Source organism: Dama dama, chromosome 32 (assembly GCF_033118175.1).
Source record: "Dama dama isolate Ldn47 chromosome 32, ASM3311817v1, whole genome shotgun sequence".
Classification (NCBI taxonomy): domain Eukaryota; kingdom Metazoa; phylum Chordata; class Mammalia; order Artiodactyla; family Cervidae; genus Dama; species Dama dama.
The window spans coordinates 15,282,815-15,299,774 of NC_083712.1; the positions used below are offsets into that span (position 1 = coordinate 15,282,815).

General features: G+C 37.8%; 1 protein-coding gene across 5 annotated transcripts in view; it reads left to right on the forward strand.

Annotated features, from left to right (window-relative positions):
• NEIL3 (nei like DNA glycosylase 3) overlaps window positions 1-14,179 on the forward strand; it is a 476,510-nt gene extending 462,331 nt beyond the window's left edge. For 3 of the 5 annotated variants that reach the window (XM_061134902.1, XM_061134901.1, XM_061134898.1), the window contains 5 exons: window positions 1,025-1,093; window positions 4,775-4,944; window positions 6,400-6,817; window positions 12,324-12,498; window positions 13,872-14,179. In XM_061134902.1, coding sequence (XP_060990885.1) covers window positions 1,025-1,093; window positions 4,775-4,944; window positions 6,400-6,817; window positions 12,324-12,498; window positions 13,872-14,054 — 1,015 coding nt within the window. In that variant the 3' untranslated portion in view covers window positions 14,055-14,179. The other 2 variants (XM_061134900.1, XM_061134899.1) reach the window with 2 other exon arrangements.
• The last annotated feature ends 2,781 nt before the right edge of the window (window positions 14,180-16,960 follow it).

The following is a 16,960-nucleotide window of genomic DNA, read 5'->3' on the forward strand; positions in this document are numbered from 1 at the left end:
GCTCTTAATAGAAAACATTAGCAAACTCTCTTTACAGAATTGCTGTCTTCCTGGTGAAGCAACCAACTACTTAGTAAACACGACGTGGTGATTCAGCCAGTGGCTGAGTAAGTCTGTTCCCATTCTGCGTTCCAGAGCAGGGAACTCACCACTGGGTGGGTTCAAGGACCCACTGGCTCCACTGCGAGAATTGAGCTAAAACCGTGTTGATCTCCTGACCTGCACGAGCCCCTGCTCTGACCCGTGGAGCACAGTGGTACTTCGGGCCTCCTGAAATAAGTGTCAGTTCAGAACTAGTGTCCTGTAGTCCACAAAACGTTTGCTGATTTCTCCTTCCTCAGTGTACACTTACCCTGGTAAGACGCCTTAGGTCTCTTTGGGGAAGGCTGGGTGAAATATTAACCATATAAAGGAGCTGCAGGATTTGTGATTTTAAGTCAGAATAATCAGTACAGACATGAAGCACTTTAAGTGCTACAAGAGTGCAGGGACATTAGCTTTTTTGGGGGGGGATGTTAGTTCTTTATAGGCACACAAAAGCTTGGAAAAATCTCATACAAAAAGTGTAATTTGATGTTTCTTTTAGAGCTATAATTTTGGCTAAGTAAATGAGCAAGCAGACATTATTTAATTGGAAAAGCATTGCCACAAACCTCAAATCATTGATGGTAACACTGGCCAAGCCACATGAAGACTGCAAGCTGTTAAATAGGAAAAGCTAGTTTTACAGTTAGGGTGGGGTTAACTGGTCAGAATCAGTAGTACTAGGAATGGTTCATGTCTAAGCTAAATCAGTAGATAAAGACTTTTTAATTGATTATAGCAATGTTAGAATAGAAAATGAAGAAACACACATGAAGCTTGTGTAGTATAATGGACAAGAGATGGTTACTAGACCTGAGGTCAAGACACTGGAAATGGAGGAAAAAATAGTCACCTAAAGCCAGCAAGAATTATGACAGATTTGATATGTAGGGTAATGCAAAAAGTTCCAAGCCCCAAAACAGAAATTTTCACTTTACAGGACTGGGAAAGATGGATGGAAAAGAAGAGATAAATCAAGTTTTGGATATGTGCACCAGATCCATGTATGGTGGGTGATGAAGTCTTGATGGTTAAACCTGTGTTGTTGATGGAAGTATTAACACAGGATTGATTCACTGGAAAAGTATAGAGAAAAGAAGCAAGGTTTGAGCTTTGGAGAGTATACCTAACTACACAGTAGGAGTGAAAGAGGCAGAGAGGGAACAGGATGCGGTGGTTGGAAACAGGAGGGCAAGCAGGGAAGTACACATCTGTGAGGAGGCCTGGGAGGGCGGAGGCACCGTCTTGTCTGGGGAGCTCAGGGCCCCGGGACGGAGGTGATGTGGTCCAGATCCCCTTACGTCTCCATCAGTATGTCTGCAGCTGTCTTTTGTTTTTTCTTCCTTGTTCCTATGTTTCATTTTCTTCATCACCTTTTGTTAACAATTACTTTTCTCTAAACCACGCCATATCCCCCTTTTTTCAGTTTCCTCACTGCATTTTACTATCAGAGATCTGAAATATGGTTAGATAATGTTATATTACACAAATTTAGGGGTTCCTTATTTTTAGTATTACTTTTATTCGATCAAAAACATGCAACAGTTTCTGGCAGAAGACATTCAATATATATTCGTCTACTGAATAAGTGATTAATATTCTGTATATATTTGTTTTCTATGAATTGATAGGTTTTGAAGTTTTTAAAAATTCACATTCTTCCAGTTTGTCAAATAAGCAAAGGTCTTTTGAAACTAGGATTCAAAGTCTCAAGGGTTCCCTGAAAGAGCCTTGGGAGTCACCTGTGAGCTGTAGAGGCGTGCTGCACTGGACGCGTCCTGGGCCCTCAGCCCCTCCCTCCTAACCTGGGTCTGTTTTATATGTTGGCACCCAGCTGAAGACTTATTGCAGAATAAGTGTGTACATAATAAAGCATTTGAAAACCAGTAATATTTGCCCCACTCTTAGAGATTTCTATAAGTAAGTATATTCTAGTCATTGTCTGGATGAGCATTTGAGCACTTTTTATATTGACTAAACTTTTTTCGTTTTAAAGTAATTTCAAATTCAAATGAAATATTAAAAATTCCAATCATAATGATCTAAATTCTTACGTTCCTTCAGTCACTAAAAATTTACTTCAGTCCTTCCTGAAGCCCTACCCAGATTTTCCAGTCTATTGGTCACACCATACTTTGCATATTTGTACCGTGTATTGTTGGCTCTTCTTTACATTCTAACTAGCAAAATCTATGTGTGTGAGTATTGTTTTCCTGAAGGGAAACTGCATTATTCTTTGACTTTACTGGATTCTTTATAACTTTTTTGTCACTTTTTCATTTTTTTTTGCTGTTGACTTTATGAGGGTCTACAGTACGTCAGGTGCTGGGATAGCACAGAGGAATAGAATAGTGACTCTGTGACTGATAAGTTCCCACATGTGCTTCTGCTCTGTCCTTTCTCTGAGGACCACCAGCCCTGGGTCACTGGTGGATGGTGCGTGTTTGAATGGACTTGGGGCCCCGGTCATGATATCCCCTAAGCAAGGAACGGAGCAGCATCTCTTGAATTGGACATGTGAGACAGTCCACCTGCTCCCTGACATCCCCAGGGCACGTGGTCCCTGGGCACTGAGCAGGTGCAAGGTGGTGCTGGCAGCACGTGGGTCTTGCCCAGAGAGAACCCCAGGCCTGACGCCACGGACAGCGCCCTCCACCTCGTGCAGCTGGAATGACTGCTTCCATCCTCCATGCTCCCCACCCCCCTCCACAGAGAACCACACAGCAAGCCGTGGAAGCTTCCTGAGTGTCTGACAGATTTGCCTGTGCAGCAGGGCGTACAGGATGTGTTGACAGACTAGGTGTCAGGGAAAAGTGTTACAGACGGCTCCCAGGTTTCTGGCCTCATCAGCTGAGTGCATGGTGATGCCATTTACCGAGATATGCCAGACTGGCAGGAGTGCAGACTGGGGGCAAGGGTCCTGGCTTTTATCTGCACAGGCTTCCTGTGGCTGCTGTAACAGCTTACCAGCAACCGGATGGCTCAAAGCAGCAGCAGTTTATTCTCTCATGGTTCTGAGTGCCAGCAGTTCATTATTCTCACTGGGCCAGAGTCACAGTGTGGGCAGGGCTGTGCACCCCTAACCCAGCAGCTTTAGCAGGGAATCCACTCCTTGCCTTTTCCAGCTTCTGGTGATTCTGGTGTCCTTCGCTTGTGGCTACATGATCCCAGTCTCTGCCTTTCCCTTCTGCATGTATCATATCTCCCTCTGCCTCACTCTCTCTTAAGGATACTTGTGTTTGGATTAAGAGATCACTCTGATAATCTTTTAGAGGTCATTATTGAGCCTACTACAGACATGTTAGGATTGAAATTCTGGTTAACTGTCTAACTGGAAACTGAAAAGAATTTATTACTAGATTATTAAGACATGGAGCAGTTAAGAGAAAATGCTTCCAAAGCTTCTGTATGTAACAATAAATATCCACTTACAGTAAATTTGTAGGATAGAAAATGAAAAGGGTGAAAAGTTGGAGCACATTAAAAACCTGAAGGCTATTTAAGTTGTGCTTTACTTAATTATGAATAAATACATAATGCTGCTGTCTCTCATAGTAAGTCAGTAGAGGGCAGGGATTAGGTCAAGTAAATTCTTTAGAAGGTCTGATATTGCATAGGAATAAGATATTTTTTAAAATTTATTAAAGTATAGTTGATTTACAGGGGTAAGAAATATTGAATAGCATTAAAAGTCAAGGTAAGTAAAGATAAAAGAACCATAATGAGATGTGTCTTACTTTCAGATTTTCTTATGCTATTTATGATTTTACCAGACAAGTCTGAATTTAAAACCTGTTACAATTATATGTAGGGAGCAAAATATTACAGAAGACAAGGCTACCTTTGAAAGTCAAAGAAGTCATGTTCTGAAATGTAAGGTACAAAGCCTTTACCGGAAGAGTTTTTTTCAATATTAATGTTTGGAATCATGAAAGGAATCCATGACCCTGCCTTGGTTGCTAAGCCATGTGATGGGCTCTGCAGACCCAGAGCAGAACTACAGAGCAGGACTACATCAGAGCTTAGAAAGGCACTTTCTTGAACAATACAGAGTCCACTAGGAATTTGAGGTAGAGAATCATAGTTTACGTCTGTGGCCAAAAATCAGGGTTGGTTTTACTGTTTGCTTACTAACCTATTAGTTAGATATCAACATGAGAGAGTTTTACCTGAAGGGACATAACATTAAGTATAGATATCTTTCTCATCATAACAGATTGTGGATCAACTAATTGCCACAGTGCTGAGTAGACACTGTTGAGAAATTCCAGAGGCACACAAATTTTATGTGAAGTTTTTCTCATCTTAACGGTCATTGCTCTGATTTCTACATAACTCTTTTCCTCCCTAATTTGTTTGACTAAAGATAGTTTTGCTTCAGGAAGAGTCCCACTTACTTTAAAAATTAGTTCAGAAATGCTCCCTAGTGGTTAGGTCAACTGCTTTTAGTTGGTTTAAAAGCACACGTACACAGTTCTTTGATTGTAAGTCTTTTGTTAGTTCTGTCTTTAACAGCAATCTTCAGAACCCAAGTGAAAACATTCTGAGACATAGAACTTCTAAGCAATAGTAAACGTGTAGCATTTGGGTATTGGTAGTTCTGTAATTGTTTCTGGGATATTCAGAATGTATAAGAACAAGACTGTAATAAAAGTGTTAATGATTAACTTTAGAAAAAATTCTCTTCTAGCATGCTGCCAGTTAGAAACACTGCAGTCAGTTGGCCTTGTAGCAGAGAGGGTCATCTTACGGAGTGTGTGGCCCAGACATCTGAAGAGCAGTGGACATGCGAGGTCTGTACTCTAATAAATAAGCCATCTTCTAAGACATGTGATGCTTGCCTGACTTCAAGGCCTGCAGGTAAGACTAAATTTTGATTCTGAGTTCCTACTATTTCAAAGAGGATAAATTACACAAAGGCAAGTATATATCTTGTTCCATTTTGATATTTCTCAACTAACTAAAATGCCTTCTTTCTGAAAGGTTTAAAAGAATTGCCAGCCTTTGCATGTAAACCATGCTAATATTCTGTTGAGCACTTTTTTTTTTAAACAGGGAGGGAAGACATGGTATGTGCCTTTGTATCTCAAAAAACTGAGATGATCACATCTGTTCTCTACTGTTTCTAATGAATTATTCAATAAAGCTTTGTTTTATGCAGATTTCAGCAACTTTTGAGTTTGTTATTCAGTCCAAGTGTTTCATAAATTGAAAGGGAGGATTTCTGTAAGAATATCTTTGCAGGTGGAATAGAAAAATGCTGAATTTTTTCCTCTTTCTTTATCCCTCCTACCCCTTGTTATTAAAATCTTTACCCAGACAATTGTACTGATTTCATTCAAATCCTTCAAAATAACTCTTTATAGCTCACAATTTCATGCGTTCAGAGAATGTAAAACCTCAGAGGAAACCTGTGATTAAGAACCATCTCATTGATGCGGCTTCTATTGTGTTCTCAAAATGTTCTTTCTTTCTTCAATTAGAGAGGAGAAAGTTCATTCTTGACTTCTGGACCCCACATTGTGTGAGCTGTCATATTGTGTTTTGTTCTCTGGGCCAGAGAGGCAGGCATCACCCCTTCCACAGCTTCACTGGGAGCAGAAGGAACTGTGTCTCCTAATTCTGGCCTTCCCTTCTTCAGTATCATTCAACAGAGAGCCCTTAGAAAATCACAGTCTTAGATTTCCACATTTATTTTGACATTCTGAAATGCCTTTATACATCTTAATTATTTTCTTGTTATTTTTTCTGAGTATGAAAGGCATATATCTCAAGAGCAATTTAGAATAAATTACAGTACAGATTCTAAAATTCTAAGATGCTTTCTTGAAACATTTAATAAATGTAAATCTTTGTAATTCATCTTTACTTTTTTGTAATAAGCCTTTCACTTGGTCTCATCATTCACAGACACATTCCTGATGATCTAGATATAGACTCTAACTGCTGATCTAAAGCTTTGTGGGATGACCTCTCTTAATTATACTGCATTAATATTTGGTCTGATAGTTGCAAAATCGATAGCTCAATAACCTTTAAATGCTAAAACACAATATAAAGCATAATAAATATAAATCTTTATTAAACCCACCTCTTAGTCCCTGGAAGTTGTTGAAAGTTTGCACTTCATGTAATACTTTATTTCCTAATCAGAAGGTGGCTAATTCTGGATTGCTCAAGCTAACTTTGTATTATTAGTTCTATACATTAAGTCACTGTAATAAATGAACTGAATGTTTTAATCAGATGAAAAGATGTTTCAAATAGTCAGTGTATTTAAAGGAATTCTATAGAATTACTTGTCTCTTCTTTCAGATTCAGTACTCAAGAATAAAGGAAATCCTATTGTCTTTAACAACTTAGTGAAATACCCTTGTAATAGCTTTGCAAAACCGAAGGCAAAAGTGAAGATCAACAGGAAGACTGCATTTGGAACCACAACTCTTGTTTTGACGGATTTCAGCAATAGGTCCAGTGCTTTGGAAAGAGAAGAAAGCCAAAATCATTTACCAGATGGGGAGTTTCCAAGCCCTCCTCCTAACATGTGTGGTAGTGATACACTGAACACCTCCAAGGAGAGAACAAACTGTGGAAGTCAACCATCTAACAAAGTAAATATATCACCTGTAGTCTGCTCTCAGTATAAATTATTTAGTCCAGCACATAAAAAATTAAAAACAACCCACTACTCATCACCGGATCTTAAAAGTTGCAACCCTGGATTTTCTAACAGGTATGATGCCTCTCACCTTGGTCTTTAAGGTATTTGCATTAAGTTTTAAGGATGAAGAAGAATCATCCATTACTAAGGAAGCCTAATTGATCTTGGAAATGTAAATCAAACCCAGAAAGACTTTTACAGTATTCAATAATTTGCATCCCTTTCTTCCTCTAGCTTATAATACTACAGAAGGGAAGGGAATGAAAAACAGAATTTCCTCCATCTGTAGAAAGTTTGGTTTTGGTTTTTCTGACTTAACTATATACATGCTTAATACAGAATATTTGGAAATATTGGAAAGTATAAATACAAATAATTAAATCCCCCCCTAGTCATACTGGTTATCAGTCTCCACTGTTAGCAATGTTTTATTTTTTTTTTTTTAACTTTTCTTCCAATGAAAGATAGTTCTTCTAAAAGGGAAACTGTTCATTTAGTAAATGTCCTCTGTTCTGAAGGAGAGGGATCTGGGACATTTTTAGTGATATTTCCGCTAAAGAAAGTGGTTATATTTCAAACAGCCAAGGAGAGTGGCGGTCATTGTTTCAACCAAAAAGGCTTGAAGAGCATGTGTGCTACTTTTGGACATGAAATTACAAGGTTGTAATTCCAATTAATGAATACTACCACACCACATATGTTTTTAAGAGACTACTAGCTATACATTCAGGAGAAGACACCAACTGCTGTCACCAGAGATAGAGACTTTAGTAAACAGTGTCATCCTTGTTCCTTAATGATTATTGGCAGCTCCTCCTACTGTTCTTCTCCAGCCTTATTTAATATATTGTCTGGGGCTCCTGACTGCCATAGCTCCATCAGGGAGAGACTTCTCTCCACAATTTTCTTTTCCTTCAGAAAGCAGACATTGTGTATCCAGCATCTTTACGTGAAAGAAAGAATATTTTAAATGAAGTGAAGGTGGGTCTTCTTACCAATGGGAGATGAGCAGGGGAAGAGCTGCTGTGGGTGGGCTCTGAAATAATCTCAGGAGGGATTCTGGTTTCCACCCTCTCCTCTGATTAGCTGTGTCTTTGCTGATGGAAAGATTCTTCCTCTGGGTAGTGAGGCAAAGGATGACCAGTGCACACACCTAGAGCAACCTCTGGGAATCCTTGTAACTTATTTCATAACAGAATTCTGAGATGATTTTGAGCCAATAGATACTTTAATCTCAAGTTCCCCATACTGGTTCTAAATTTACCATCAGTTCATCTTAATAATTTATTCTTGGCTAATTCTTTGTTGTTGTTCTTCCTAATCACTTATTATAACTTGCTTGACTTTTGTCTGTAATACTTATACAATAGAGACATTTGAGTTAAGCTATGAAGGGGAAACTTTTAACTACTGCATCAGTACACCATCTCTTCACTTAACGCTAATTAACGTTTCATGATGAAAGTTCTTGAAGGAGCTAGTTAAGAGGGTCCGAGTTGGGAGGCTTTCCTGAAAGAAAATCGTTTTTGAACAGCCTTTTCTGTTGTGTCCCATAAGTGGAAAGAAGCAGGTGTGACTGTTTAAAAATATTGTGGCTTTTTTTGTACTCAGATGAAGTATCTTGGCATATTTTTATTTCCTTAGTGCTTTGTAGAAAATCTCAGACAATTTAACTAATGAATTAGGGATTTAAAAAAACATTAATGTAACCTTAAATTTAAATGATTTCTTCATAAGCCATTAGTAATAAGGTCATATGATTAATCACAGCACACAGCATTACTTAGAAACACTGCTGCATGCGAATGTGTTGAATGTAAGAACCCCAGAAATGCAACTCTAAAATCAATCAAGATCAACCAGCAGAATAAATGTCAAGTGATGAAATACATTCACCCAGCAGCCCTTCTGCACCCAGCTACTTTACAAGGAATAAATTGCAAATTACTGTCATTTATTTCATTTTTCTCCTTGTCTGACAGCTACAGTGTTCATCTTGTGGACAAGATGCTGAGCAGAAGCTCACAACATAATAGGATTAAAGCAGGTGGTCCACTCAGAGAAGTGATAGCCAGTTCATTTTTTCTTTAATTATTATATGGTAATTAATTTGCTTTTTGTTCTCTTAATTACTGATCTCATCACCACATGATACATGCTATGTTGACAGGGCATATTTTCAGATTGGTCTTTAGACAGACTTGAATTGAATCCAGCTACTGGATTATAAATTAGATAGTTGAACCAATTTTTAAGCAGTTAAGAATGACTGTTAGACAGTTTTAAGTCTTTGATCCAATTATTGTAAATACAGAGCAAAACACAGTGATACCACTTCAAAGAAATCATACATGTGTTTTAGGTTGAAGTTTTCCCTGAGCTGATACAAAGGCTCATGTAGATGAGAGAAATGAAATAAAATCAGTCTGCTGCCATCAGGGTTGCCAAATTCTACCTCTAATCACCAGTGAAGCACTGACACCTTGTACATGCTTCTGGGTCACCTTTTGGGGTTTTCAGTCCCCAAGAATGTCAGAGCCAGCTGGGACCATCCAGGATGAGTCATTTAACCTCTGTTTGTTGTGATCCTTGAAATACTACTGAACTATAAAATATACATTTTGTGAGACTGATTAATTAAAAAAAAATCAGATAATATTTTTTTATAATCACCTGATCTGTGTAAGTTAAACCATGATAAATTGGTCATTGAAAAAAATACCCACTTTAAAATTAAAAACCTGTGCTTGGTAATGTTCTCCTTCTTGATAATAGCTTTTGTCTGATCTCTGTTTAATATTATTTGAACAGTGCTTATTGAACATGTTCAGTGTTTATTATTAAGTATTTATTGAGAACCTATTGTGCATTATAAGCATTACTCTTGATTCTAATGACTTTTACCTCAGTAAACTATAGCGAGCAGGGCTAAAGTCAGCCCACCCCCAGTTTTAATAGATACAGTTTTATGGAGACAATCCCGTTTCCGGTTGGTTTACTCTGGCTACTTTTCATGATAAAACAGCAGACTTGAGTATTTTTCAACAGAAACCAAAAAACCCATGAGCCTAAAAGTATGTCCCTTCTGAAAAAATTCACCAACCCTGATCTATTATATTGGCCATTTATGCCGTGCTTAGTCTTAGAGCTGTGTCCGACTCTTTGTGACCATGTGGACTGTAGCTCTCCAGTTTCCTCTGTCCTTGGGCATTCTCAAGGTAAGAATAATGGAGAGGGTTGCCATGCCCTCCTCCACTGACCATTTGTAATCCAATATTAATATTTAAGATAACAATCCTAGTTATCAAAATAAGTTAAACTATTCCATATGCTTTTTACCCAAGAAAATGCTTTGCTACATTATTGAAAGTTTTTAAAGTAATGATGGAAACAAAGAGGAACCAAAATGTCCTCAGTTAATCAGAACATTTAATTGTCTCTTTAAACCAAAATGTCCTCCATTAATCAGAACATTTAATTATTCTGGGTAGTGTTTGTTATCATGAAATGAAGATTGGCTGTGTGTCTTTGGAGCCTGTGTGTTCTTGGCTACAGTAACTCAGTACTCTTGACACGTACTGCGGGAATGTATATTCAGTCTCTGGGGTTCTGGGTCTGCCAGAGATCTGGAGTAGAGGCAGATGATTCTGAGGAGCTGCCCGGTAATCCTGACGCTTCTGGTCAATGGGCCGCACTCGGAGGGCCGGAATAAGATAGCATATGGAGTTTTTTAATTTATCTTTGTACTAAGGAAGAAAGGGAATGGAAGACAGAAATGAGGAACTTACAAGAGACACTGGAGTCTTTCCTTCCTATCTTGATCCTGTCTTCCAAAAAAGCTTTACTAATAAGGGAATCTAAACCTCTCCCTGGATTTGTGAAGCTGGAGATTTCTAGGTTGAAGCAAGTGGGTTCAAAAATGTTTGATTGTTAATCCCAGCCTTCCAAATAATAAAATTATGTTTGCATGTGTGTACTTTTTTAAAGAAAGCATCCATTTATTTCCTTCTCTTAAGATTTTTAACTTTATTTCTCCTCCTCTAAATTTTTTGTAAGCGTTGTTTATTACCCTCTTGCTTTGATTTTGAAATCACTCAACTTCTCTACAACTATCCAAATATTTAGCTTCTCTTGGAGTTAACATTTTAATATTTACTCTTTGGGAGGCACTGATGAAACCAAAGGAGATGAAAAAGAGAAGTCTTTTGCCCTTCACCTACTTTATTTCTGGTTAGTGTTCCCTGTGATTCTAAATTATAAGCCACCATCCCCCACACTGAAAGTGCTACCAACAAAACACCTGCTGGAGGAATATTTAATAAGAACAGTTTCTTCACAATGGCCACAGCTGCTTTCATCTTATAGACGCTGCTGCACAAACAGCTTCAGAAACTACCCTCAGGATGTTTGAGTCCATTTAAAGCAGTATAGTTAAATGTCTTTTATAAACAAGTGTAGACCAACTTCATCACAAATAAAAGGTCCCTTGTATGTCAATTATATCTCAATTGAAACTGGAAAAAATATCTCATACTCTGAACATTTCTTTTTATCATTCTGAACATTTTGATTAGATATGATGCCTTTAGATATTATAGGAATGAGTATATGAAGCATATAGTTTAGGATTTATAAGTATTTTTTTAAAAAATCACTTGAGAATGGTATTTTGTTCTTCAGAAATTAACAAAAGAAATAAAGAACTTTATCATTTAAAAATTAAAAATTGGGCTATTAGGGGAAGGGCTTCTGGTTTTAATAAGGGCCCTTTTTCTCTTCAATTGGTTTATTAAAAAGACTATTATAAAGCCATTATTAAAAATATGCAAAGTATAAAAATTAAATCATGAAGCTAATTTTTGAAGAGAAAATTCCACATACAGTGGAAGGCCAGCTTCTGACCTTTATACACTGTATGCAGGGATAACCTCCAGCCGCTCTTGATCTAATCATGGGGAAGAATAAAGCTTCCTCGCTAGCTTTACACAATACATGTTTCTGCTCTGGTGGCAGCCTGCTGAAATATGATTGCAACTATTATGTAGCCTTGATCAAAGCAAAGCATAGAAAATTATCTTTAGAGTGGGCAGTAGAAAAAGTGATCTCTTTGGCCTTGTCAGAGCCATTGATGACAGTCTGCTACCCATGAGAAAATAATTAGAGAAGATTGTGACTTGTTCGTTTGGGGGTCAAGGGGCTGTTGGACTTGAGAATATTTTAGGGGAAATAAAAGTGGCCACCCAGTCATGTTGGGTAAGAAAAGAACCAAATGACACAAATGAAAACTAAGAAGATTGGATGTGCAAGTCAGCTGTTTTTATTCTTGAGAAACTTAAATTACACGTTTAATTTAAATTAAATTTACATAAGTAGGTACCTTCATAAGTAAATTAGAATTACCTGGGAAAACCAAGAATTAGAATGACGCAGGAGTGTGTGTAATTACGTGAAGGTGACCACAGCCCCTTTTTGGCACCACTTCTGTGTACAGGCGGGATTCTGATGTGGACGGGAGGTGGTGTGAGTGATCCCTTTTAGCACTGTCGTGCTGCAGTTACTTTGTAACTTGTCATTACAGTGAACCTCAAAGCAATATGACAGATGGTCCTTGTTCGTTAAATGCCGGCAGTCCCCGCTGCAGTAAACACGGCCGCCCCTGCGCTCTCCGAGTGGTGAGGAAGGGTGGAGAAAACAAGGGCAGGCACTTCTATGCTTGTCCTCTACAGAGAGAAGCACAGTGCGGATTTTTTGAAGTACGTGTATGATTCATCAAGCTTAATGATTGTGTCATTGAAAACTTAGGGCCACTAAAATGTAGCAAATATCTGTCCTTTTCTTATTTTATCTTTAAATTTAAAAGCTATACTGGTGGTGTTAAAATTCAAAGGTGTTCATCTCCAAAAGAAAAATTAATCAAATGACAGCTGTTCCATTATTATAGTTGTAACCACCAGTACAGGTGGAAGTGTTCCTTGGTTTACAGAGAAAAGTAATGAAGTCACTTACCAGGGACTGATAATCCAAGATAGATAATTGCTCTTCCTGACTTCAGAGTGACATCCAGATGTTTGGTTTATGCATTGAGTAGAGGTACCTGGGAAACTAATTTACACGCCCTGGATTTACAATAAGCTTGGCGAATCCTACTACACAGGCTTAGCCAAATAAAGTGATGGCACAGTAACAGATTAGATGTAAGTGATTCTCCAGCCTTTCAGTCTATGTTTGTCCCTCCCAATGACTATGAGACAGAAGACAGGAACCTGGGTCCTTTAGGTCAGTCTTGCTTCCTTCCTTATTGTGAGCCTCACACTGCTGACTGTCATCCTAAGGTTTAAAGATACATATTCTCCCCAACTGCTTTATCTGATGAAAAATTGGAAAAAGAAAATACGAATCTGTTTCAGTGCTGGAGCAGAGGTTTGCTGGTTGGGCTTACTGAGAGAGAAATAATCTGTCTTTAGGGATTTCTTAGGAATCCCTAAGGAATTCCCCAGGGAAGACGTGATTATGATTTCAGAGCCTCGCCCCTTCCTGAGATGTGACTCCATCCTACTCAACTTACACATCTCCCCAAGAAACTTGTATAGGCTTAGTGGAGAAAATATTATTAGCAATATTAATATCACAGCCTTCTTGGTAACTCTCTTGAGGCCAAAATTAATAAGGATAAGAATAATACAGTGCAATCTGGTAGTAATTAGTCTGGGTAATTCTGTATTGGATTCTTTTCCTAAGAGAGTAAGAAAGTTCAGTATTAAAGTCATAACAAATCTTTGATCTTAATAGCTTTAACTGAAACAGATCTATAGCAGGAACATTGCTGATTTGCTTTACAGTGAGATTTTCAATAAAGTGAAGGAACTTTATTATTATAAGTATCCTATAATAAGTAAGCCTTTGGAAGAAGGACACTTGTAACTATGACAATTTCTCGTGTGGTTCAGGCAAATTTGTTGGAGAAGCTACTTATAGGATATAAGGATTTTTAAGGGCAATAACTAATGACTTACATGTATCTTACAATGTCAGATTAATACGAAAAGGAGTGGAAACAACAAGGTACTAATCAAATACATCTCATCTGTCTACCTCCATCTAAACTTTACAATCTGTTTCTCTCCAGTGGGCGGATTTGTCCTTCCCATTCTGCAACCATGGCAAACGCACCATCATGAGAACAGTGTTGAAAATTGGACCGAATAATGGAAAGAATTTTTTTGTGTGCCCTCTTGGGAAGGAAAAACAGTGCAATTTTTTCCAGTGGGCCCCAAATGGGCCAGGAATAAACATTATTCCAGGATGCTAGGTTTCTGTAATACTTGAGAGTGGTTCACTTAAGTGTGCCATCTTTCCATTCAGTGGCTGTGTACATTCCATTTATAATGTATATTTAACCTATTTAGCTATGGCAATAAAGTATTTTTAATATGCTGTTGGTCTGTTTTAACTTTAAGGAAGCAGTGATTTTTTTTTTCTTTCAGGAGAGGAGTATGCAGTTCAATAAAATAATGCAGTATTCTGTCTGTGATGAATAATTTCTCATGTATCACCACTATTCATGATATATGATTAAAGGAACTTCTTGTTTTCCTAAGTGAAATGTAAGAAATGGGATGATCTTTATAGAAAATATTTTCTTTTTTAAAAATTCTATTCAACAAACATCAAGTTCCTCAAGATGCCAGAGACATGCTGAACACATGTATAACTTCAAATGCATTTTCATGAAAAGCTATGGGGATTCAGAATATAAAAGTAACATTTAAAAAAAGAAGAAGTCATCTGTATATCTTTAAAGGAAGTTGATTTAAAATTTTCTGCTCTTGATTTAATATCTGGTAATTAATTGCTTAAGTTCATTTCAAAAGCTTAATGTGCTATTTATTTTTTAATTTCTAGTTTTATTTTAACTCCCCTCTTTTAAAAAAAACTTAGTCTAGGTGTGATTATTTCTCAAAAGAAAAGAAAATATTAATCTCAATGCATTTCTGCATGTTTATGGAAAATTCCATTCAGAGCTGGTTGAATCTATTTTAAAGGATAGCATGGAAGATGGCTGGAACCTCACTCCCCTTCTAAAACCAAATAGCCCCTGCAGCACTCTAGAAGTTAACAGCATACAACATTACCAACAAGGAAAGAGCATATTTCATCACCATGTGCTTGAAACTTTACACTGAGGAGACACAGAACCAACCTAAGATCAGTGATCTTAATCGCTCAACAGGGTAATTACAGAGCTCCACCAGGTCACTGATGGTGTTAGTGACTGATGTGAAGTACACAAGGTGTGCATTCAGAAAGTAGCTACGTGTTGATTGTACAACAACAAGGGGAAAGGCCTATTGCAAACCAGGATTCCATAAATTCTAGTCCCCAAAATCAGCAAATTAATTATGAGGAAATATAGGCAAGTGAAATAATAAATTTAGAGATTATCTACTAAGAAATGTGCAAGATTTAAATGAAGAAAATTTTACTGACACTTCAAAGAAACTTGTATAGGCAAAGCAGCACCTTGATTGAAAAGGATGGATGTTTTAAAAATGTCATTCTTCCAAACTTAATTGTGAGTTTTAAAGAAATTTCCCATCAAAATCTCAAGGAGGTTTCTGCTTCCATTGAGGAGTAAGCTCCACCTGAACCCAGCTCTAGATTCTGGAAAAAACCATTCTGGAGTGTGAACAAAAGGAGACAACTTCTAGAAGACTGAAATTTGGAGGAAGAGACCAGCTGGAGGTAACTTCCCATTTTTTACAGTGTTTATCCTGAGAGTAGGACAAAGTCAGTTTCAACCCACTATCTTTCTGTCTTGAAGAGCCAGCAGGCAGTCTGGGCAACCACAACTCCTGAGAAGGGGAAAGCTCAGAAGGCATTTTGAGATGAGGAGCCCTAAGTTCTGTGTTTAAACTGCCCATGACCTTGAATGACCCCTGAACAACATTCATGTATAGGGCAACTAAAGATACACCAACTGAACCAAGATTTTATCTATCACCCACGAGAATTTGCAATTTGAATCCAATGAAATCAATTGCCTTAGATAAGAGTCAACTCTCTCCAGAGGAATATACCAAATCCAGAGTCCGCCACATCTTACACACATTCACTATTCCATCAGGAATTATATAGCATAAGAAGATCCAGAATAATGTGACCCAGATTCAGAGAAAAGACTTAGCACCCAAGACCTCCAAGATGACCAAGATGTTGGAATTACCCACCAAGGATCTTAGAGCAGCTATTATAACTCTGCTCGGTGAAGTAAATGCTAAATCTATATGATGCCAAGTAGAAATTCAAATCTTCAAGAAGCAATAGAGAAACTTGGAAATGGCAAATATCTAAATAAAAAAGTATTACTTTGTCTCTTTCATTATATTACAAGGGATTTTGTAAAGCAAAAATATAATCTTGTAAGATTTATAATGTATGTAGACATGACAGCTATAGCCTAAAGAAAAAGATCAAAGGAGCTATTCAGTTGCAAGTTTTCTACATTTTGTGTGAAATGGTTTCATATTAACTCTAATTATAAAAAGTGTATGTTTGTGTTGGATAAGACTCTTGAGAGTCCCTTGGACTGCAAGGAGATCCAATCAGTCCATCCTGAAGGAGATAAGTCCTATGTGTTCATTGGAAGGACTGATGCTGAAGCTGAAACTCCAATACTTTGGCCACCTCATGTGAAGAGTTGACTCATTGGAAAAGACCCTAATGCTTGGAGGGACTAGGGGCAGGAGGAGAAGGGGACAACAGAGGATGAGATGGCTTGATGGCATCACCGACTTGATGGGCATGAGTTTGAGTGAACTCCAGGAGTTGGTGATGGACAGGGAGGCCTGGCGTGCTGAGATTCATGGGGTCGCAAAGAGTTGGACACGACTGAGTGACTGAACTGAACTGACTGATATGTGTGTGTGTGTGTGTGATATCTATTATCAGACTTTGGAAATTTTCAACCACTGTTTCTCTGAGTACTGTTTTAATTCACACTCTTCTTTCTGAGATTCTGATGATGCAAATATTAGATCATTATTTTTATCCCACAGACTCCTGGGCTCTGTTTGTTTCTCCCACTCATTCAAACTGGGTAAATCCTACTCATCTATCTCCAGGTTCACTGATTATTTTTGATCTTCACTCTATTGTTGAGAACATCTAGCTAAAATTTTTATTTCAGTTATATATTTTATTCATTCCTGTAATTTC